The sequence below is a fragment of the Chiloscyllium plagiosum genome, chromosome 38, assembly GCF_004010195.1.
Source record: "Chiloscyllium plagiosum isolate BGI_BamShark_2017 chromosome 38, ASM401019v2, whole genome shotgun sequence".
Lineage (NCBI taxonomy): Eukaryota > Metazoa > Chordata > Chondrichthyes > Orectolobiformes > Hemiscylliidae > Chiloscyllium > Chiloscyllium plagiosum.
In genome coordinates, this window is record NC_057747.1 from 9,734,832 (window position 1) to 9,758,626 (window position 23,795).

Below are 23,795 nucleotides of genomic sequence, written 5' to 3' on the forward strand. Positions count from 1 at the left end.
CAAACAACGTAGTGCAAACATCATAAACCAAGGAATACTAACTAAGTGTTTTAAAATGCACATGTAACTAAGACATCAGATATGTTTTCTGAGCTATTAAATGGCTCCCCCCCCCATTGCCAGACTGCTCAAACGAAATTGCAGGAAGGTGTGGGAAAATTAAATTACATTTCATTGTATTGCTGGCACCTACCAGTCACCTCACACAAAAACCCTCCCTCTCTTGATTTGGCACTAACTCTCAGTGCCCTCCCAATTGGCTATCTCCACCCTCACAGGTTTACTAACTCAGCATTCAATGGTCTTTCAAATTCACAGGTCTTGACTTAGTTCTTGTCAATGCCCTGACTCTATACTCGGCACACTCACTACCCTCTGACCTCTGCCTCACCCATGAAGAGGTGGTGGAGTGCGAGCAACCCTGAGGAAACTGAACGCTAAATCATGTTGACCATCTGGCCAAACATCTCAGGAACAAGGATGTGCAGTTTACCCATGTGGAGATTAAGACATACCATAAACTCCTTAAGAGGTTGCTGGTGTTCCAGCTGCTGATGAAGGTTTCCAATGAGAGTCTCGAGGTTCATCCCAGAGTACCTACTGCCCAATGGAGTCTTCACCACAGGCCAGCTGATCAACTCGACCTCTGACACCATGGGTTTACCTAATGTATGCAGAGGGAAACACAAAGAGCTTGGTGAAGTTCGAAAGAAAATCCACCCGAGAAAGACCTGGATGTAAAAACTCTTTTGGGTCATTGTGAATGCGCAGCGTATTTTATAAAAATAGAAAATAGGAATGGGAGTTGGCCATTCGGCCCTTTGAGTGTGTTCTGCCATTCAATATGATCATGGCTGATCACCCAATTCAGTTCCCTCTTCGCGTTTTCTCCCCATACCGTTTCTCCCCAAACCCTCTCTCCCCATACCTCCATTTAGTCCCAAGAGCTAAATCAATTGCTTCTTCAAAACAACCAATTAAACAGCATTCATTTCAATGCAAGAGGCCTAACAGGGAAGGCAGATGAACTCAGGGCATGGTTAGGAACATGGCTCAGGGATGGACAGGACTGGCAGCTTAATGTTCCAGGATACAAATGCTACAGGAAGGATAGAAAGGGAGGCAAGAGAGGAGGGGGAGTGGCATTTTTGATTAGGGATAGCATTACAGCTGTGCTGAGGGAGGATATTCCCGGAAATACATCCCGGGAAGTTATTTGGCTGGAACTGAGAAATAAGAAAGGGATAATCACCTTATTGGGATTGTATTCTAGACCCTCTAATGACCAGTGGGAAATTGAGAAACAAACTTGTAAGGAGATCTCAGCTATCTGTAAGAATAATAGGGTGGTTATGGTAAGGGATTTTAACTTTCCAAATATCAGCTGGGACTACCATAATGTTAAGGGTTTAGATGGAGAGGAATTCATTAATTGTGTACAAGGAAATTTTCTGATTCAGTATGTGGATGTACCTACCAGAGAAGGTGTAAAACTTGACCTACTCTTGGGAAGTAAGGCAGGGCAGGTGACTGAGGTGTCAGTGGGGGAGCACTTTGGGGCCAGCGACATAATTGTACTAGATTTAAAATAGTGATGGAAAAGGATAGACCAGATCTAAAAGTTGAAGTTCTAAATTGGAGAAAGCCTAATTTGGACAGTATTAGGCAAGAACTTTCGCAAGCTGATTGTGGGCAGATGTTCGCAGGCAAAGAGATGGCTGGAAAATGGGAAGCCTTCAGGAATGAGATAACAAGAATCCAGAGAAAGTATATTCCTGTCAAAGGGAAGGCTGGTAGGTATAGGGAATGCTGGATGACTAAAGAAATTGAGGATTTGGTTAAGAAAAAGAGGGAAACATACGCCAGGTATAGACAGGATAGATCGAGTGAAACCTTAGAAGAGTATAAGAGCAGTAGGAGTTTACTTAAGAGGGAAATCAGGAGGGCAAAAAGGGGACATGAGATAGCTTTGGCAAATAGGGTTAAGGAGAATCCAAAGGGTTTTTACAAATACATTAAGGACAAAAGGGTAACTAGGGGGAAAATAGGTCCCCTCAAAGATCAGCAAGGCGGCCTTTATGTGGAGCAACAGGAGATGGGGGAGATACTAAATGAGTAATTTGTATCAGTGTTTACTGTGGAAAAGGAAATGGAAGATATAGACTATAGGGAAATAGATGGTGACATCTTGAAAAAAGCCCATATTACAAAGGAGGAAGTGCTGGATGTCTTGAAACACATAAAAGTGGATAAATCCCCAGGGCCTGATCATGTGTACCCGAGAACTCTGTGGAAAGCTACAGAAGTGATTGCTGGGTGCCTTGCTGAGATATTTGTGTCATCGATAGTCACAGGTAAGGTGGCGAAAGACTGGAGGTTGACTAATGTGGTGCCACTGCTTAAGAAGGGTGGTAAAGACAAGCCAGGGAACTATAGACCAGTGAGCCTGATGTTGGTGGTGGGCAAGTTGTTGGGGGGAATCCTGAGGGACAGGATAAGATAGTTTAGTTCAGGATAACATTCGGCATGGACTGGTTGGACCGAAGGGCCTGTTTCCGTGCTGTATGATGTTGCTAAGCAGAAGCTGAATTTCGGTGGTGCTGTATTATGCCTCACAGATACCTTCTGACCCTTTAATTAAAATCATAGAAATCTTAAAGTGCAGTTAGAGGCTATTCGGCCCATTGAGTCTGCATTGACCCTCCCGAAGAGCCTCCCATGCAGACCCACCTCTGGCACCATATCTCCATATTTCCCATGGCCAATCCACCGAGCTTGTAGATTACAGGGCACTTTAACATAGCCAATATACCTAATCTGCACATCTTTGGACTGTGGGATGAAACCAGAGCACCCAGACGAAACCCAAGCAGATAGGGGGAGAATGTGAAAAGATAGACAGTCACCTGAGGCTGGAATCGAACCCAGGTCCCTGGTGTAGTGAGAAAGCAATGCTAACCATTGAGCCACTTTGCCACCCAGGCCCCTAGTAGCCCTCCTTGAGCTCCCTTGAGGGTACAGTTGTGCACCTCTGAACAAACTACCCTGGACTGCTTGCCCAGTCAGACACCCTGGGATAATCTCAGTTCGAGGCATGGCCTTGTGTGGGGAATTGGAATCAGAGTGAGCAGCACAGGGAGGTCTGTAGCTGCAGTGCTGGGTAGAGCCATCTGCTTTCACTCCAGTGAGAACTAAAAGGCTCCGAGCCCAAAAGATTCAGGGTGTCACTGTTGAATAAATCTTTGACTTACTGGTCCACATTGCTGCCACACCCTACCACACACACCCTCTACTGCTGTGTGCAGAATCTAACCAAGTGAATCGCATCAACAATGAAAATTGCTCACTCTGTGAACCTACAGTGGGGAACATTTGCAGCACTGAAAGAGGCCATGCAGCCCATCATGTCCATGTCGGTCTACAAAGATCTGATTACACTAATCTCATTTTCAAGCTCTTGGCCCATAGCTGTGGAGCTGGTAGGAACACAATGTGGCTATCTAAATACTGCTTCAGTGTTACCTTGTCATCTAATGCAACAACCTTCCAATCTACTGTCACCCTTTTCTATTATAAGAAAGTGGCGACTAAAGAACTCTATAAACTTCGGGGCTGCTTAAAGGGGCTGGACTGCAATTGTCATGGAGTCTCCACTTCCTTTTCCTGTCTGATTCATTTGGAAAACAAGCCTAAGCCAGGAAGCTGGACGCAGGAGTATGAGGGTAACTAAGTATTAACCTGATCGTTGTTATCTTGGAAGAGCTACACAAAACGGTTTTGATTTGTATCTCACTCATTGACAAGTATTTGTTACCTTAGAAAGAGCCACACAAAATGGTTTTGATTTTATGTCACTCATTGATATAGCAAATGAAGTCGTGATCACTGCCAGAAATCTGTGACTGCGTTTTTATTTTAATTCATTTGTGAGTTGCTGGCTGGCCAGTATCTATTGCCCATCCCTAATTGCCCCTGAAAAAAACTTTGTAGTGGTTGGCACAACTGAATAGTTTGCTGGGCCATTGAGAGTCAACCACATTGCTATGGGGCTGGAGTCACATGTAGGCCAGACCAAGTAAGAATGACAAATTTTCTTCCCTGAAGAACATGAATGAGCCAGGTGGGTCAACTGAGAATGGTTTCATGGTCATCAGTAGATGCTTATTTTAAGATAATTTATATTGAATTCAAATTCTGACATGGCGGGATTCAAACCTGGTTTCCTCAGGACACTAATTGAATTACTGGATTAATAGCCGAGTGCAGCCATCACCTCTCCTGGTTGTTTCAGTGGGTTCTCGATTGAGAAAGGAATTGAGTTTATACAGCACCTTTCACTTCCTCAAGCCACTCCAAAAGCTTTAAAATGTAGGTTTTCGGCTTTAATACAGACAAACATAGCAATCAATTCGCATAGAGAGATGTCCCACAAATAACACTGAGATGCTGACCAATGTCTTAGTACTACACAGGTGCGTCAGCCTGCATTAAGGTAGGAGAACCTCAAGTGTAGTTATCTCTGGATTACTCTCAGTGCCACCTGTGAGTGGGAATAGGAATAAGAAGTCAGGGCAGATAAGTCAATGGCTGAAGAGATTGTGCAGTGAGCAGGGATTCAGGTTTTTAGATCATTGAGACCTCTTCTGCGGCAGAAAAGACCTGTTCAAAAGGGACGGGTTTCTCCTGAACTGGAGGGGAACCAATATGCTGGCAGGGAAATTTGACAGTGCTATTGGGGAGCCATCAAACTAATATTGGGCAGAAGGTGGGGGGAAGCCTGAGTAGTAGTGAGGATAGAGAGGCAGATGAGGATGGTTCTGAAGTAAAAAAAAACTTAATTCGAAAAGGCAAGTCAGAGATTAAGGTCACTTTGAAGAATTAAACTGCAATTATTTCAATGCAAGGAGTCTAACATGCAAGGCAAGTGAACTCAGGACATGTATGGGAATATGGGACTGGGACATCATAGCAATTACAGGAACATGGCTGAGTGGGTCATCTATGTATTGGAACCACAGGAGATAGGAGAGACGGTATAAATGAATATGCTGCATCAGTGTTTACTGTTGAGAAAGAAATAGAGGTTAGAGAACTCAGGGAACTAAATATTGTTGGGTTGAAACAGTCGATGTCACAGAAGAGGAGGTGCTGGAGGTCCTTAAAAAAACATGAAGGTGGATAAATATCTGAGACCTAATCAAGTGCATCGCAGGACATTATGGGAAGTTAGGGAGAAATTGCAGGGCCCCAAGCAGAGATATTGTATTGTCTATGGCCACAGGATGAGGTACCAGAGGACTGGAGGGTGGCTACTGTTGTGCTTTTATTGAAGAAAGGCCATAAGGAGAAACCTGGGAACCAAAGTATACATCAGTGGTGGGTACATTGTTGGACGGTATTCTGAGATATAGGATTTACATGCATTTGGAGGGGTAAGAACTGATTAGGGGTGGTCAACATGGCTTTGCCCGTGGGAAATTATGTCTCACAAAGTTGATGGAGTTTTTTGAGGGTGTAACCAAATAGGTTGATGAGAGTGGAGTGGTAGACATTGGCCACATGGACTTTAGTAAAGCCTCTGACCAGGTTCCACACGGTGGACTAATCAGTAAAGTTAGGTCACATTGGAGTCAGGGAGAGCTTGCCAACTGGATACTAAACTGGGTTGATAGAAGGAAACAGAGGGTAGTGGTGGAGGGTTATTTTTCAGAATGTGACCAGCAGTGTTGTGTAGGGGTCAGAACTGGGTCCACTTTTGTTTGTCATTCATATATATGATTTGGGTGAGAATTTTGGAGGCATGGTTAGTAAGTTTGCGGATGACACCAAAATTGGTGGTAAAGTTGATAGTGAAGAAAGTTATCTAAGATTACAAAGGGATCTTGAATTGGACCAATGGGCTGAGGCATGGCAGATGGAGTTTAATTTGGATAAATGTGAGGTATTACATTTCTCGATGCAAGAATAACACTGTACATTTTGGTAAAACAAACATGGGCAGGATTTATATAATTAATGGTAGGGTCCTGGGTAGTTCTGTAGAACAGAGGGACCTTGGGGTACAGGTACATGGTTCTTTGAAAGTTGCATCACAGATAGACAGGGTGGCTAAGAAGGCATTTGGCACGCTTGCTTCATTGCGCAGCCTATTGAGTATAGGAGTTGCGATGTCATTTTGAGGTTGTTCAGGGCATTGGTGAGGCCACTTTTGGAATAATGTGTCCAGTTCTCATCGCCCAGTTATAGGAAGGATATTATCAAATTGGAGAGTCATAAAAGACTGACAAGGATGTTGCCAGAACTGAGAGGTTTGAGTTATAAGGAAAGGTTGGATCCTTTTTCACTGAAGCATGAGGAGGTTGAGGGGTGACCTTATAGAGGCTCATAAAATCATGAGGGGCATAGATAAGGTGAAAAGCAAAAGTCTTTTCCCTAGGGTGGGGGAATTCAAAACTAAGGGATATATTTTAAGGTGAAAGAAGAAATATTTATAAGGGACCTGAGAGGCAATGTTTTCACACAGTGAATGGTTCGTATGTGGAATGAACTGACAGAGGAAGTGATAGATACAGGTACAGTCACAACATTTAAAAGATATTTGGATGAGTACACGAATAGGCAAGGTTTAGAGGGATATAAGCCAAATGCAGGCAAATGGGACTAGTTTAGTTTGGGAAACGTGGTCAACATGAACGAGTCGGGCTGAAGGGTCTGTTTCCATGCTGTATGTCTCTGTGACTCAGGTCTTTGGAATGAGCCTTTCAGTTTTGCCATTCTGTGGCACCACCAAAGCCAAAGCTGACTCCAGGGATTTTATAGGACCTTATAGCTGGTCATGAGGACAGGCTGGGGAGGAGGAAGAGATTAGGCAAAAAGTGAGGACTGCAGATGCTGGAAACCAGAGTTTAGATCAGAGTGGTGCTGAAAAAGCATAGCAGGTCAGGCAGCATCCGAGGAGCAGGAAAATTGACATTTCGGGCAAAGTTGTCAAGGGAGAGCAAAGACATTACAAAGACTGAAGTCCTGTTCTGGTGACAGTTCAGCTGAGTGTCAGAAAAGTGCACTTTCCTTAATGTTAACGGATTTTGTTTTCCTTAACATTTCCTTAACATTTTCAATAGCATAGTGGGAGGGATGAAGAACTTCTCAGGTTCAAAATAAGGGATCTCCCATTTACAATGGAGATGAAGAAACAGTTTCTTCTCTTTCTGGCAGTCATTAACTTGTGGAATTCAAGTTCAGTGAAGGGCCCTTCTCTCTTTTTCAAGTCATTCACAGGATGTGACCGTCACTGGCTGGACCAGCATTTATTGCCCTGAGGGCAGTTAAGAGTCCACCATATTGCTGTGGGTCTGGATTCACATATAGACCAGGCCAGGTAAGGACGACCAGACCTGAAGGAGAACCATTTGGGATTTTCCTGAGAATTGACATGGGTTTCTTGGTCATCATGTGACTCTTCCAGCAGAAGACACCTGGAATGGAATGTTCTTGACTGCGCATCTGGTTTGGAGGATATGCCATTCTGAAGCTCACCTGTAGGGGGGGCAGGTACTCTACAGGAGGAACGAGGCAGATCCTCATCACTGCTCCAGCCATCGGAATCGTATTTCTCCACTTCATCTCTTCCTTGGTCTTCACACGTCCCCCCTGAGTGATTCTGATTGCAGTTCACTGAGCTTCAAAATAAAAGCAAACAGAATGGCTGGCTGCATACAATTCATAAATTATTTATCCTGACAGCCTTTGCAAATCGCTTGAGATTTCTCGATGCAGGAATAACACTGTACTAAGATCGTATCTTCATGTAACAATTTTTAGAGAACTATGCAACAAAATAACACAGTCTGCGTTGTTTTAGTGAAACAAACAAGTGACAATGGTGGATTATCATAAATCACCAGTAGGTTTGCTCAAGTCCTTGAGGGAATGAAACGCCCCATTGTCCCTCACAAAAGCCAAAAGAACTGCAGATGCTGTAAATCAGAAACAAAAACAGAAGTTGCTGGAAAAGCTCAGCAGGTCTGGCAGCATCTGTGGAAAGAAATCAGAGTTAACGTTTCGGGTCTGATGACCCTTCCTCAGAACACGTTAACTTTGATTTCTCTGCCCAGATGCTGCCAGACCTGCTGAGGTTTTCCAGAAACTTCTGTTTTTGCTTCCCATGTCTCTACCTGCTTTGGTGTAAATGTGAGCCCAGCCTAACAAAAACAAGATAAACTTATAAACTGCACTTTATACCAATCCCTGTTAACTCCTCAAAACCACTCAGGACTGGCAATAAGTTCCTTTCTCATCGTCTACACTCACATTCCCAGAAAAATAATTGATACAGGAGGCCATTTGGTCTATCATAGAGATGTACAGCACAGAAGCAAACCCTTTGGTTCAATTTGTTAGTGCTGATCAGGTATCTTAAATTAATCTAGTCCCATTTTCCAACATATGGCCCATATCCCTCCAAACCCTTCCTATTCATATACCCATCCAGATGCCTTTTAAATATTGTAACTGTATCAGCCTCCACCACTTCCTCTGGTAGCTCAGCCTATACACGTACCACCCTCCCTGTGAAAATGTTGCCCCTTAGGTCCCTTTTATATCTTTCTCCTCTCATCTTAAACCTAGGCCTTCTAGTTCTGGACTTCCCTACCCCAGGGGATAAACTTTGGCTACTCATCCTATCCATGCCCCTCCTGATTTTATAAATCTCACATCTGTATAAATTCTCTCCCGTCTTTTGAAGACACTGACTGATGACAGAAAATAGGTTCCAACAGAGGGTATGGTACCAGTCTGTGTCCAGTACCAAGCCTGGAAAGGTAACTTTTAAGTACGAGAGCAACTCTGAATGACAGGGCATCAGGACTTCAAGACAACAGCACCTGGCACAGGGGTAAGGTCAAGGTCTAATCAGTGGCATCCAATGCTCTCAGGGGCGCTACTGAGTTTGGATTCACGGCCAGGGACTTGGGCAAGGTGTAGTAGCACCATGGATTTTATTACCTGTCCCTACCCCGGGAAGATAGAAGTGGACAGATTCTTGACTAACAAGAGAGTCATAGAGTCATAGTGATGTATAGCACAAAAACAGATGCTTCAGTCCACACTGACCAGATATCCTAACATAAACTAGCCCCATTTGCCAGCACTTGGCCTGTATCCTTCTAAACCCTTCTTATTCATATACCCATCCAGCTGTCTTATAAATGCTGCAATTGTACCAGCCTGCACCACCTCCTCTGGCCTCACATTCCATACACGCACAACCCTTTGTGTTATAAAGTTGCCCCTTAGGTCCCTTTTATATCTTCCCCCTCTCAACCTAAACCTATGCCATCTAGTTTTGGATTCCCCCGCCCCAGGGAAAAGACTTTGTCTATTTATCCTGTCCATGCCCCTCATGATTTTATAAGCCTCTATAAGATTATCCCCTCAGCCTCCGACGCTCCAGGGAAAACAGCTCTAGCTCATTCAGCCTCTCCATACAGCTCAACCCCTCCAGCCCTGCAATATCCTTGTGAGTCTTTTCTGAACTCTTTCAAGTTTCACAACATCCTTCCTATAGGAGACCAGAATTGCACACAGTATTCCAAAAGTGGCCTAACCAATATCCTTGTACAGCCGCAACATGACCTCCCAACTCCTGTACTCAACGCTCTTATCAGGAGTGGGTGGGGAAATGCCGAATGTAATATCGCTCCTGATTTAACAGGTGGATAATCTGAACACAGACTTAACCATCCTGGGCTCTGGGTCCTCGTCAGGAGGGCGCAGATAGTAATCAGGAACAGGGACTCTGGCTGATGCATTTCTAGTCTAGGCACTGTGAGACAGCATTGTCACAAACCCAACTAAGCTCAGCTGATTTGGCAGAGACTCGGTCTCATACAGCACTAGAGGGACCATTCGATCCATCGAGTCTGTCCCAAAAATCCTGGAGGGCTGGATTTTCCATACTTTTGGATTACACTTAAGAGCATTCAGGATATTGGCAAACACCACAGGTGAGATGTTTGAATGAATGGTCAGCTTTTTACCAAACGAGGCTTCGTGTGACACCAAGGCTGGCTTTCCCGTTCCGCTCTTGAGGAGTAGGCACCGGATGAACGCCATTGTTCCCTGTGCTCTGCAATGTAGCAGAAAATGAAAGATGTTTTAAACTGCCCCTAAACAACTCCGCATTGATTGGTGTTTCATTCAGAGAAAACATAGCTGTACTTAATCCCAGCTGAGAATGGTCAGCCCTGAAGTTTTAGGAGTCCAAACCTGAAGGGATCTTGTTTTACTGTCCCTGCCTTTGAGCCAGCAAGCTCACATCTCACCTTCTCCAGAGGTGTGTCATAACATCTCTGAACAGGTTGATTAGAAAATATAGAAATCTAAGCTTTAAGTCATGGTTAAAAATCACACAACAGCACACTAACTTTCAGAGAGCTTCTAATTAAACCTATTGGACTATAACCTGCTGTTGTATGATTTTTAACTTTGCACACCCTGGTCCAACACCCTAGTCCATCTCCAAATTAAGTCATGGTGACTCAGTGGTGGGAAAGTCTTTCAGTTGTGTGTGATAACACTTCTAGATGTAGAAAAATTAGAAACCTGAACAAACTGTCAATTTAAAGGGGAAATCTCAGTAGATGGGAACTTGAAACGGGACTTTTTAAAAGACTTTTAGGAAAATTAGATTAACATTTAATCAATAAATGTCACAGAATGATCCATTTTGCTGCCCACAGTGCCCTCTAGTGTGGCTCCAAATATACCACCTTCCCTTAATGACTCAACAAAGAGAAACTGTTTCATTGGTGTGAATGCTGGCAATTAGAATTTAAATAATTAGCAAAAAAGTCAGAGTTGAGGAGAATTTTCTATTTTACAACATGCAATTTTATCATCTGAAACATATGTATATAATTGTGGTACATTATGTAGTGCTATTTGTTATATTCCTGTGTTACATGTGCAAATTATGCACAATTATAGATGCTTTATTTAGACTTGTTGGGAGTCAGGTAGTTCAGTTGGCTGGCTTGCATCACAGAGTGATGCTAACAGTGTGGCTTCAATTCCCACACCAGTTAAGGTTATCACAAAGGACTCTCCTTCTCAACCTCTCCCCTCACCTTCAGTGTCACAATCCTCAGGTTAAACTACCACCCGTTGTCTCTCTATAATGAAAGAGACTTCTTAAAAAACTGCTAGAAAAATTAGAATATCATTTAATCAAAAAATGCCAACCACACTGGATTTAATATGCATCTTAGAGTTTAAAGTCTTTTCTGAATTAATGACAATTTGCTCCTGTTTATCACATCTGTCCTATTGTAAGGAGACAAACTGAATTTGATTGCACTTTCCAATTACACTTTGATTGTAATTTCCAAGCTGAATTCTTTATATGTACATGTACATTCTCCCTGTGTCTGTGGGGGTTTCCTCCGGGTGCTCAAGTTTCCTCCCAAAGTCCAAAGATGTGCAGGTTAGGTGGATTATCAGGGTAAGTGCGGGGTTACAGAGATAGGGTGGGGGAGTGGGTTTTGGTGGGATGCTCTTTGGAGAGTGGGTGCAGACCTGACAGGCCGAACGACCTGCTTCCACATTCCAGGGATCCTATGATTCTATGACAGAACATTTTAAATAAATTATGTCAAATGGCTTCTTATATTGACAAACAGCGAAGATCACCATAGTTCATTTCTTCAGTGAGCCTAGGGTTGTCTTAAATGACACAATGTTCTTGTGAATTAGTGATTGTAATCGGGTTTCTGGTTGCAGGGACTGAAGGGTGGTTCTTTGTTTTGAACACGTGGCTGGATTTATGTTGTGTCCATACGTGAAGCATAGGGCTGTATTCAAATCCCAAATCTAGCCCCGTCATCCCCAGCCCCCACTGAGGATGCTGGAGAATATTTCAGAGATTTGGACACTTGAAAAAGTCAGATGGGAATGGTACTTGTTAGATTTCTGCTCAGATGCTTGCTGACGCCGAGGATTGTGCTGTCATATCTACTCTGCCGAAACATGGGCATTGATATCAAAGGGAGTGGACTGTGTAAAGAAATACTCAATGTTGGGAATTTCCCTGCTTTCTGACCATGACAGATTTGCACAGGGCACTTGAGGGCAGAATTGGCATTTCTGGGCCTGGTTGAATGAAAAATTGCACATGATCAAATTGGCCTTCGGTCCACACTGCTAATACATCTGCAGGCCCCAACTCTCATTCTAGGCTCGCAAGACTCAAACAAGCCCGAACGGGTACCGGCACATCCCACCATGTCTCAGCCAGACATGGGAAACTCTGGCGGAGTCAGGGTCAGAGGTCACCTGTGACAACTCCGCTACGTTTGTGGAGTGCGGCTGAGATCTTTTCTCTTACCTCCCAGGAATCTCCAGGGTCTTCACTCATGTGTTCAGGATCAAACGCTTGTGGATTGTGCTGTGAAAATTGTATCTCTGACAAATAAAAAATAAACCTATGTGAGCATCAATAACTATTGATACAAATATACGTGTGTATGTTTACAGTGTAGAAGTTCAAATACAAAGGTAAGAGCAGGAAAATGTAGTGTAGGAGGTGGAGGGGTGACCTTATGGAGGTTTATCAAATCACGAGAGGCAGCGATAAGGTGAATAGCCAAGTTCTTTCCCCTCGGGACTGGAGTTCAACTGTTGAGGGCATAGGTTTAAGGTGAGAGGGAAAAGATGTAAAAGGTACCTGAGGGACAACTTTTTCACACAGAGGATGGTTTGTATATGGAATGAACTGCCAGAGGAAGATACATTTACAGCATTTAAAAGACATTTGGACAGACAAGTGAATAGGAAAGGTTTAGAGGGACATGTCAAATAGTTTAGTTCAGGAAACCTGGTTTGCATGGGTGGGTTGGACCGAAGGGTCTGTTTCTGTGCTGTTTGACTCTATTTGTTCATGATCACCTGGTTATTTAGGAGATCTTGCTGAGTACTAATTTCCACATTCCAATAGTGACTGTTACACACAGAAAACATCCTGCTTGCTGTAAAGTAATTTGAGACAAAAAAAACTGCAGATGCTGGAATCCAAAGTAGACAGGCAGGAGGCTGGAAGAACTCAGCAAGCCAGGCAGCATCAGGAGGTGGAGAAGTCAACGTTTCAGGTGAGACATCCAGTGGTCTTTAAAAGCACTGTATAACTTCAAATCTTTTTGTTCATAATAAGAATCGAAAGTCTGGAGAAATGCAACAGGTCTGGTAGCATTTTTGGAAAGAGAAGCCGAGTTAATAGTTCAAGTTCAATGTCACCTTTTCTTACTCTGTTCATCGTGGTGGAAGCTGGGATGATGGTTTGACTAGTATGTGTAAACCAGACCATTTAGTCTCCAAATGGCATGATGAGCTCAGAGCAATAGAACACAAGGTGCATTTCAACCATTGCATGTAGATAAATCGTTTAAATATCCCAGCAATACAGGAGAACAGGCATAAAGACAAACTTCAGACAGAATACAACACTGCCGGTCTAACAATGGGAGCTGCTCACAGCACAATACACAAAATGGAAAGACTGGGGTTATGCTGGAAGCTGAGGCTCACTCAGTGTGGCCGGAATAACACCATAAGATATCGGAGCAGAATTAGGCCATTCAGCCCATCGAGTCTGCTCCACCATTCGATTGTGGCTGATGTGTTTCTCAACCCCATTCTCCTCGCTGTAACCCTCGATCCCCTTATGAATAAATCTCTCTGTTCAGTACACTCAATGACTTGGCCTCCACAGCCTTCTGTGTCTGGAAAGCTCCATTGCCCCAGTGCAGTGGTGACTTTCCAAGCTGGCTGGGGTATGAGGGGAACCACAGCAAATGATTGCAAAGTTCGAAAATCTGAACCGAAAGCAGAGCACACTGGAAACACTCGGCAAGTAAATAGACTAGATTTACCACAGTGGGAAAAAGAGAAACAGACGACTGTATCTGGGTGCTAAACCCACCCTGGGGGCAGAAAAGGCACTTGTTGCAAATTTCAAGGTGTGTTTGAAAGAAGCAACAAAGGGAGGGTGAGGAAGAGAGAGAGAGAGAGAGAAGAGGTCCTTCAGGATGAAGATGCCCTCTCTTCCCCTCTCTCTCTCTCACGCACTCTCTCTTCTTTCTCTCTCCCTCCTCTCTCTCTTTCCTCTCTCTCTCTTCTCTCTCTTCCCCCCCTTCTCTCTCTTCCCCCCTTCTCTCTCTTTCCTCTCTTCTCTCATTCTTTCTCTCTTCCCCCCCAGCCCCCTCTCTCTCCCACCAACACCCGCCTCCCCCACCTCTTGCTCTCTTCCTCCAAACTTGCATAAACCTTTAGTGAAAGACAAGCAGATCTGTCAGACACTGCTGCCGGCCCTCCTGGAGCGACTCCAGGACTCAGTCGGGGAAGGCTTTCAGAGCTGGCTGTCCTGCTGGGGGGGGGGGGGTTCCCACACCAACCCAGTCTGTAACAGGACAGGATCCAGGCATCTTAACCATCTGCTGCCCACTGCAATCTGGGGGCCAAGTGGAATATCCAGTTCATTGGCCTCACTTATCGCAAAAGGTCATGGGGAGAGAGAGGGAAGGTTCATCAAGCAGGATTGTTGAGCAAACTGGTACAGAGAGGCCCTCCTTCTCCAAGGAACAAAATGGACCAAAAAGTCTCAGCATTATCTCTTTTTTCCAGCACAGGTGGATCCAGACCCGAACTCTCAATTATGTCAGTGGCTCACATTCTTGAAGATGGGGTTATCAGCTCATTTGGGGGTAAATGGCCCATCTGGTAAAGGGCACAGAGGTCAGCTAACCCCACAAGGGGTCTCCCGATGTCATTCCTGGGTTACAGCCTGGCGTTCCCTGGTTTCTTTCCTTAGCATTATTCCTTTGGAAGACAATCCCATCTTGCCTTCTACATAGAACGTAGAACATTACAGCGCAGTACAGGCCCTTTGGCCCTCGATGTTGCACCGACCTGTCATACCAATCTGAAGCCCATCTAACCTACACTATTCCATGTACGTTCTTTGCGCTGGTTTCAAAAAGTATGATGCTAGAAGCCTCACCCCACCCCGTCCCAATGAAACTGACCACTCCCCACACCGACTCCCAGCCTAAAAGAGCAGATGGATCACCCTGTCATTTGTAACAAATATGACTGACTGACAGATTCCCCCAGAGGGCTGGCACAGGCACTATGGGCTGAATGGTCTTCGTAACATTCTGTGCGAATCTCCACCGAAGCCGCATTGCTGTCAAGAGTGGGTGGAATGCCAGATTGACACCCCATCAGTGATGGCCAACATTAGACAGCATGTTAAATAGGCATCACACCTTACTCCTGAAGGATGTACCTGAAGGATGTTATGAAACTTGAAAGAGTTCATAAAAGATATACAAGGATATTGCCGGGGGGGGTAAAGGTGTCTAAAACTAAGAGGCATAGGTTTAAGGTGAGAGGGGAAAGATTTAAAAGGGATCTGAGGGGCAACTCTTTCACAGAGAGGATGGTGCATGTATGGAATGAGGTGTTAGAGGAAGTGGTGGAGGCTGGTGCAATTGCAACATTTAAAAGGCATCTGGATGGGTATATGAATAGGAAGGGTTTAGCGGGATATGGGTCAAATGCTGGCAAATAGAACTAGATTAATTTAGAGTATTTAGTTGGCATGAATAAGTTGGACTAACGGGTCTGTTTCTGAGCTGTACATCTCTATGACTCTGTGAGGTGTTTGATAGAATCCTGACAGTGTGGAAAAAGGCCACTCAGCCCACTGAGTCTACACTAACCCTCCAAAGGGCATCCCACCCAGACCCACATCCCAGCAGCACAACCCAACATTAACTATGAATAATCCACCTATCCTGGACACTATGGGGCAATTTAGCATGGCCTATCCAACTAACCTGCATATCTTTGGACTGTGGATGGAAACAAGGAGCACCTGGAGGAAACCTACGCAGTCACCTGAGGCTGGAATTGAACCCGGTGCTGTGAGGCGGCAGTGCCAACCATGTGCCACCTGATTAAAAATGTCCACAGAGAATCACCGAAATTTATTGCAAAGTTCAGTTGGTCTATTTTGTTAAAACTCTATTCTGAACTTGTTTCTTACTTTTCAACAAATAATTTCAAAATAAAAGTTGTGGACTATGCAAGATGGTTTCGAAGATTACCTTGAACTTGTTCCATAGGCTGTTCACCATTTGTATAATTACTGCTTCCTTCAGGAATGCTGCTGCCAGAGGAATGTTTTCCCAGTGAAGACATTTCAGCAACTGTTTGACAAAAGTCAGAGTGCTTAGAGCATGATATGACACCTGAGCTCACAGCTAATTTTCCTGTCTCCCTGTTTGCACTATGGCCCCTAGTTTGAGGTGATGTGATTGTCCCCATTGAAAACAGCGAGGGTTGTCACACTATGCTGAGCAGTCAGATACTCAACACTGTGAAGACTTTACAGCAGATGGGGTCCAAAAATGAAAACGACGTTGTCCTGTTTTCTCATGATTTGGAGATGCTGGTGTTGGACTGGGGTGTACAAAGTTAAAAATCACACAACACCAGGTTATAGTCCAACAGGTTAATTTGGAAGCACTAGCTTTCGGAGCGCTGCTCCTAAATCAGGTGGTTGTGGAGTATAAGATCGTAAGACACAGAATTAATAGCAAAAGTTTACAGTGTGATGTAACTGAAATTATATTTTGAAAAAGACCTGGATTGTTTGTTAATTCTCTCATCTTTTAGAATGAGCATGCTGGTTTCAGTTCTTTCATATGTAAATTCCAGAACTTTCTTAAAGTTACGTTCTCAAGTGAACTTTAATAAAAGGTGCCATGTTGGCTCAGATAATGCATTGAAGGTGTGAGGTACCCTGTGTGAGGCTGTCTGTGCCACAACGTTCAGACTGATTCTAATCTGAAACAGATTTACAGAATCTTACTTGGATTCATGCAGTTTTTGAACGAAATAAAATGTAATTCTGCAACTACAAATTACCCCACAAACTTATATGTGCGTGTGTGCTGGGGATGGGGGGAGGGGTGGTGTATGAGTGTCTGTGAGAGAGTGAGTGTATTTATGTGTGTGAGTTTGAGTGTAATGGGGTATAAGTCTGTGGGAGTGTATGTGTGAGCATATGTGAGAGAGAGAGCTCTGAACCCAAGATCCAGATTGAGGCCATCCCCATGGGTACCAAACTTGGCGAGCAGCCTCTGCTCGGCCACTTTGCCTTGTTGCCTGTCCCGAAGTCCTCTTTGCAGGATGGTCACCTGAAGGTCCGAGGTTGAATGTCCCAGACCGCTAAAGTGTTCCCCGACTGGGAGGGAACACACTTGTCTGTTGATTGTTGTGTGGTGTCCATTCAGTTGCCGTAGCCTCTGTTCAGTCTCGCCAATGTACCATGCCTCGGGGCATCCTTGCCTGTAGCGTATGAGATAGACAACATTGGCCGAGTCACATGATTATCTGCCACATACATGCCCCACGCGTAATGGCGGCATCCATGTCAACACTCTGACACATCTTGCAGCATCTGCCATGACAAGGTTGTATGATGTGGTCCTGAAAGCCATGGTTCGAACAAGACTTCTTCTCTATGCAGGACCTCCAACCAATACTATACACCAGGTATATCGACGACATTTTCTTCCCCTGGACTCATGGTGAGGAGCCACTGAAACAACTAGACAGTGATATCAATGAGTTTCATCCCACCATCAAGCTCATCATGGACTACTCTCTAGTATCTGTCTCATTCTTGGACACACGCATCTCCCTCAAGGATGGGCACCTCAGCACCTCACTCTATCGCAAACCCACAGATAACCTTACAATGGTACACGTCTTTAGCTTCCACCTGAAACATATTAAAACAGCCATCCTCTATAGACAAGCCCTACGTGTTCAGATGAGGAGGAACATGACGGGCACTTGGAAGTACTCAAGGATGCCGTCATTAGAACAGGGTACGATGCTCAACTCATCAACTGCCAGTTCTGACGTGCCCCAGTAAGAAACCGTGATGACCTCCTCAGAAGACAGACATGAGCTGCAACCGACAGGGTACCCTTCATTGTCTAGGATTTCCCAGGAGCTGAAAACCTCTGCCATGTTCTTTGCAGTCTGCAGCACCTTATCAATGAGGATGAGCACCTCACCAAGACCTTCCCCACATCTCCAGTTCTCACCTTTAAACAACCACCAAACCTCAAACAGATCATTGTTCATAGCAAAATGCCCAGCTTTCAGGCCAACACCATACAACCTTGTCATGGTAGACGCTGCAAGACCTGTCAGAATGTCGACACAGATGTCACCATTACACATGGGGACACCACCCACCATGTATGTGGTATGTACTCATGATGTGACTCGGCCAACATTATTTATCTCTTACGCTGCAGACAAGGGTACCCTGAGGCATGGTACATTGGTGAGACCAAGCAGAGGTTATGGCAACGGATGAATGGACACGGCAGAACAATCAACAGACAGGAGTGTTCCCTCCCAGTCGGGGAACGCATCAGCAGTCTGGGACATTCGGCCTCGGACCTTCGGGTGACCATCCTCCAAGGCGGACTTCGGGACAAGCAACAATGCAAAGTGTCCATGCAGAGGCTGATAGCCAAGTTCTGCATCCATAGGGAGGACCTCAACCGGGACCTTGGGTTCATGTCACACTAGAGGTGACCCCACTGTACTACACAGACACACACACACATACACAGATAGACACACACAGATAGACACACACTGCATGAATCCATGTAAGATTCAGTAAATCCCTTTTTTTGATTAGAATCAGACTGAATATTGGGGCATGGACAGCCTCACACAGGGCACCTGACACCTTCAATACCTTATCTGGGCCAACATGGCACCTATTATTGAAGTTACTTGAGAATGTAACTTTAAGAAAGTTCTGTAATTTATATAAGAAAGAACTGAAACCAGCATGCTCATTCTAAAAGATAAGAGAATTAACAAACAATGCAGGTCCTTGGACTCCTCCATCGTCAGACCATAGCAACACGACGGTTGGAGGAAGAGCGCCTTTCCACCTATGGCATTTCCAATGCCCCTCCCCCAAGTCCCTCCTCCCTACCTTTTACCTTAGCCTGCTGGACACACTTTCCTCATTCCTGAAGAAGGGCTCATGCCTGAAACGTCGATCCTCCTGCTCCTTGGATGCTGCCTGACCTGCTGCGCTTTACCAGCAACACATCTTCAGCTCTGACCTCCAGCATCTGCAGTCCTCACTTTCTTCTAGAAGATTCATACGGGTAGGCCAGGTGTGCTTTAAAACAACAGCTTTCATCTATAATTTTCCTAGGTATGATTGTCACCAGAATTTCCCTGAATGCCCTTTTCCTATTTTCCGAAGTTTCTCTGATCCTTCTTCTCCACGATTTCTTTCTGCCACTCTCCCCAGTTCCTTTACATTGCCCTGCCCCTGTCTGGCCGGATTACCTCTCTGTCTTTTTTTGCTGTGTCTCCCACAACCCTGCTCCCCTTATGAGAATGGCCTTCGTATACACACAACTCACAATGGGGTCAGTAATGTGCTTGATTCAATTAGTCTGTACCACAGAGATTCAAAATTTGCTTCTCATAAGAATTCAATGAAAATTTTCAAATTCCATATTTAATAGCAACTTTAATGAAAAACAGATATGAACAGGGAAAAAAATCATTTTGCCACATCTGTTTGATTACTTTGTAGACCATTATTACATGAGGGTTACGCATTTTCATTTTATTAAATGCTGATATGAGGTTTCTGATTTCATTAAAATGATTTGTCGCGAGGTGTACATTTAGTCAATTGTGATTTAAATGGTTCTGTGTGTAGAGGATCCATATGTTTTTAGATATAGAGGTTTATATCATTATTCTGCATGGGAAGGCACTTCATTGAATCATAGAATCCCTATAGTGTGGAAACAGGCCATTCGCCCCATCAAGTCCACACCAACCCTCCGAAGAATATCCCATCCAGATCCACATCCCGACACTATCCCTGTAATCCTGCATTTCCCATGGCCAATCCACCTAACCTGCAAATATTTGGACTGTGGGAGGAAACCAGAGCACCCGGAGGAAACTCATGCAGACACGGGGAGAACGTGCAAACTCCACACAGTCAGTCACTGAGGCTGGAATCGAACCCAGGTCCCTGGTGCAGTTGGAGGCATGAATTTTGATGTTGATTTATGAAATCTCTTGTTGAGATAAGAACATCTGGTAAAGGACCAGGAGCAGCCCATAGGACACATTGTGCTTCTTTCACTGTTCCACACAATTATGGCTGATCAGCTTCAATAACACCTTCCTGCCCACTCCTCAGTCCATGAAGCACCAAACAAGTGACTTTCCCAACCCTAACTGTCTTCAGCAGCCACCTGGGGAAGACAGTTGCAAAGACACCTAGCTTTTAAGTGAAGTGATTTCGTCTCATCACCATTCTTCCAATCACCATTAACCCCACCTCCATCCACCTATTGCAACCTTCCTCCGCTCCACTCCCCTTCCCATTTATCTTTCCACCCCAGAGGCTCCCTGCCTCATTCCTGATGAAGGGCTTATGCCCGCAACGTCGATTCTCCTGCTCCTCGGATGGTGACTGACCCGCTGTGCTTTCCCAGCACCACACTCTCGACTCTGATCTCCAGCATCTCCAGTCCTCACTTTCTCTTACCTGTCTGATTGTTTGCCTCAGTATCACGTTTCATTTGATGCTGCTCCTTTGGAGCTGAGGTTGGGATTGGCAGAAGCCAACTTTGACCGAAAAACTACATTAGGAGAAAGGGGGTTAATTTAAACTGAAGTGGGAGAGGCAGAGGGGCAATTCTTATGTTTAAAATTGGAAGAAGTGGAAGGAGATTGATCTTGTGTTGCTCAAGCATGCTTGAAGTCTGCTCAGGTAAGGGCACATTAACATTATTAAAGAGACATTTTATTTTACCTTGTCACAAGACTGCAAAAACAAACAAGATCGTGTAACATTACATAAATTCTACAGCCACATTACTTCTACAAAAGCCACAGAAATTACTGATTTACTTAAAGCACACAAAGTCCCAATTTACCTGGTTCAAGGAATCGAGTGAACAGATAACATTGATCAGTGTTAGCAATGATCAGATGCTAGGCCGACCAAGCATCCCCAACTGGTTATTATTGCACAAACCAATCAGCTACCTGTTACCATCCAAATCATTCTCTATTTCTCCTGATCTTCGGGCACCCGGTGCGGAGGAGGGAAGGTAGATCAGGGACCTCCTCGTGGGTCTGCTCCTGGGCCTGGCCAGGTTGGCCATAAACAGGTCCAGGCAGCGGGCCGTGGAGGGGGTTGTTAGGGCCGACTGCCTGCTCCTCTATCGCGGTTACGTTAGGGCCGGGTGTCTCTGGAGAAGGAGCACGCGGTGTCCACCAGCACCCTCGAGATTTTCAGGGAGAGGTGGGCACCGCAAGGAGCGGAGTGCATTATTTCCCCCTCCAACTCTATTTTGATTTAATCCCTGCCCTCCTCTTCATGGTTTGATCCCACAGCAATACCCTTTGATGAGAAGGGCACTGCTTGTCACAGGTCACTCGTGTGTTTCCTTTCTTCCTGGTGGTGGAAATTGGATAAAGATTTGTGCACCTTGTGTCTCTCACTGTGTCTCACACCTGCACACACACAACATGGTGCTGCTGAAAATATAAGCACTACCAAAGTTAGGCGGTAGTGTGGGGGTAGAAGTATAACCAGAAAAAAAAATAATTTTCTATGTACACATTCCAGTGCAGGGTCATTTCCAAATGTTATCACCCAGTGCTTGTACAAAAACAGTAGTGTATGTAAAGATCTTCAGTAATTTGCTTTCTCAAAACTGCAGCAATTCTTTTCAGTCCTGGCTTTAAAATAATCCTTTTAATTTCCATTTTAGTCAATGGTCAACAATCGAGAAAATAAAATGCTATAGTTTTTACAATATCACACTTTCAGACATTTGTGTAACGAGTAACAGCTGAAAATGAAGATCAGAATGTGAACTGGAATTGTAAAGAACAGGGAATGGGAGCCTTTGGAAACTGCTTTCAGAATTGGAAACGTACAATGGAGCCCAATTGAAACATTCTACCTGGTTTGGGACTTAAAATGCAACAACAATTCAGAATCCCTACAGTGTGGAAGGAGGCCATTTAGGATTTCTGCTTTGGGACCCTCCAACCAAATAGGATCAATGTGGATTTCACCAGTTTCCTCATTACCTCTTCCCCCACCTTATCCCAGATCCAACCCTCCAACTTGGCACCGCCCTCTCGAACTGTCCTACCTGTCCATCATCCTTCCCACCTATCTGCTCCACCTCCTCTCCAACCTATCACCATCACACCCCCCACCTTCTTCTACTTCTCACATTCCCAGCTACCTTCCTCCACAGCCCCAGCCCCCCTCCCATTTATCTCTCAGCCTCCTTGGGCCACTCCATCATTCCTGATGAAGAGCTTATGCACAAAATGTCAACTCTCTTGCTCCCCAGATGCTGCCTGACCCGCTGTGCTTTTCCAGCACCACACTCTCGACTCTGATCTCCAGCATTTGTCATCCTACCTTCTCCCATTTGGTCCATCAAGTCCACACTGAGACCCTCCGGAGAGCATCCCGCCCACACCCTACCATCCTGCATTGCCACGTGGCTAATCCACCTTGCCTGCACATCTCCAGGCACTACTGGCAATTTAGCATAACCAAGCTACCTAACCTGCACATCTTTGGGACGTGGGAGAAAACCAGAACTGCTGGAGGAAACCCACACAGACACAGGGAGAATGTGCAAACTCCACACAGGCAGTTGCCCAAGGCTAGAATCAAACCTGGGTCCCATATGCTATGAGGCAGCAGTGCTAACCACTGAGCCACCGTGGGAACCTAGTTTAGTAAAGCAGATGCCCACTTATTGTGTATAGTACTCATACAACCACAGAAACTAAAGGGGATTTTATCTGCCCGAGAAGGATGTAGCATTTATTTCAATATTCAAAGAAACTGCAGTCATTTCATACCTAGACTCCCATTTTCCAATGTCCTAATCAGAGTTGGAACTGGATTTGTGTGGGAATAGACCAGGACAGAAGGTGTAGTCAAGTCCTTTATCTGACAGCCCCATTTACAAAGAAAATCAGACGAGTGGAGAGAAAGAGGGAGATGGAGAGTTAACACCATTATGGAGAAAATGTGGCAGCAGGACCGTCTCCCACCACTAGATGGTAGCATGAGGTGCTAATTCATTCTATTGCCTTCAGAGAAAGATACAAAGTGGGAGGGAGAGTTTGCCTTGGCTCATCGATGATATTCCTGCTCTCTGACCTCCAGTTTTAAGTCAGTATATTATATACAAATGTCTGAAGGTGTGATATTGTAAAAACTGTGTCATTTCATTTTCTCTATTGTTGACTATTGTCTAAACTGGAAAGCAAAATGATTATTTTAATACCAGGATTGTAACTAAATGCAATTAAACCTATTCCTGAAGGTTTCGTCATGATGGCTTGCCCCACACTCCAGCCAATAATTGGCCGACACGCCTATTTCTGTGACTCACTGCCTTCCCACGCCAATGGAAAAGCAAAAAAGCTCGTAATCCAATTGGATGGTGGTTGACTGTCAACCCAACAACCTCATTACACATTTTCAATAGTCTTGTATCTGATAAAGAGAAATGATTAAAATAAACAGCAGTTTTTAATAGTTGAAAGGAAGATGGTTATGGTATTTGGAGGTCAGTCATCTTGGCTCCTGGATATCCCCTCAGGTCCTC

At 44.6% G+C, this 23,795-nt stretch overlaps 1 protein-coding gene across 8 annotated transcripts in view; it reads right to left on the reverse strand.

Annotated features, from left to right (window-relative positions):
* The window catches only part of ptpn20 (protein tyrosine phosphatase non-receptor type 20), a 414,663-nt gene that overhangs the window by 47,748 nt on the left and 343,120 nt on the right, over positions 1-23,795 (reverse strand). For 6 of the 8 annotated variants that reach the window (XM_043678810.1, XM_043678805.1, XM_043678807.1 and 3 more), the window contains 5 exons: positions 16,164-16,265; positions 12,386-12,462; positions 10,041-10,129; positions 7,537-7,679; positions 516-664 (listed from right to left, as the gene is read on the reverse strand). In XM_043678810.1, coding sequence (XP_043534745.1) covers positions 516-664; positions 7,537-7,679; positions 10,041-10,129; positions 12,386-12,462; positions 16,164-16,265 — 560 coding nt within the window. Of the gene's footprint in view, positions 1-515; positions 665-7,536; positions 7,680-10,040; positions 10,130-12,385; positions 12,463-16,163; positions 16,266-23,795 lie in introns of those variants that run through there. The other 2 variants (XM_043678808.1, XM_043678811.1) reach the window with 2 other exon arrangements.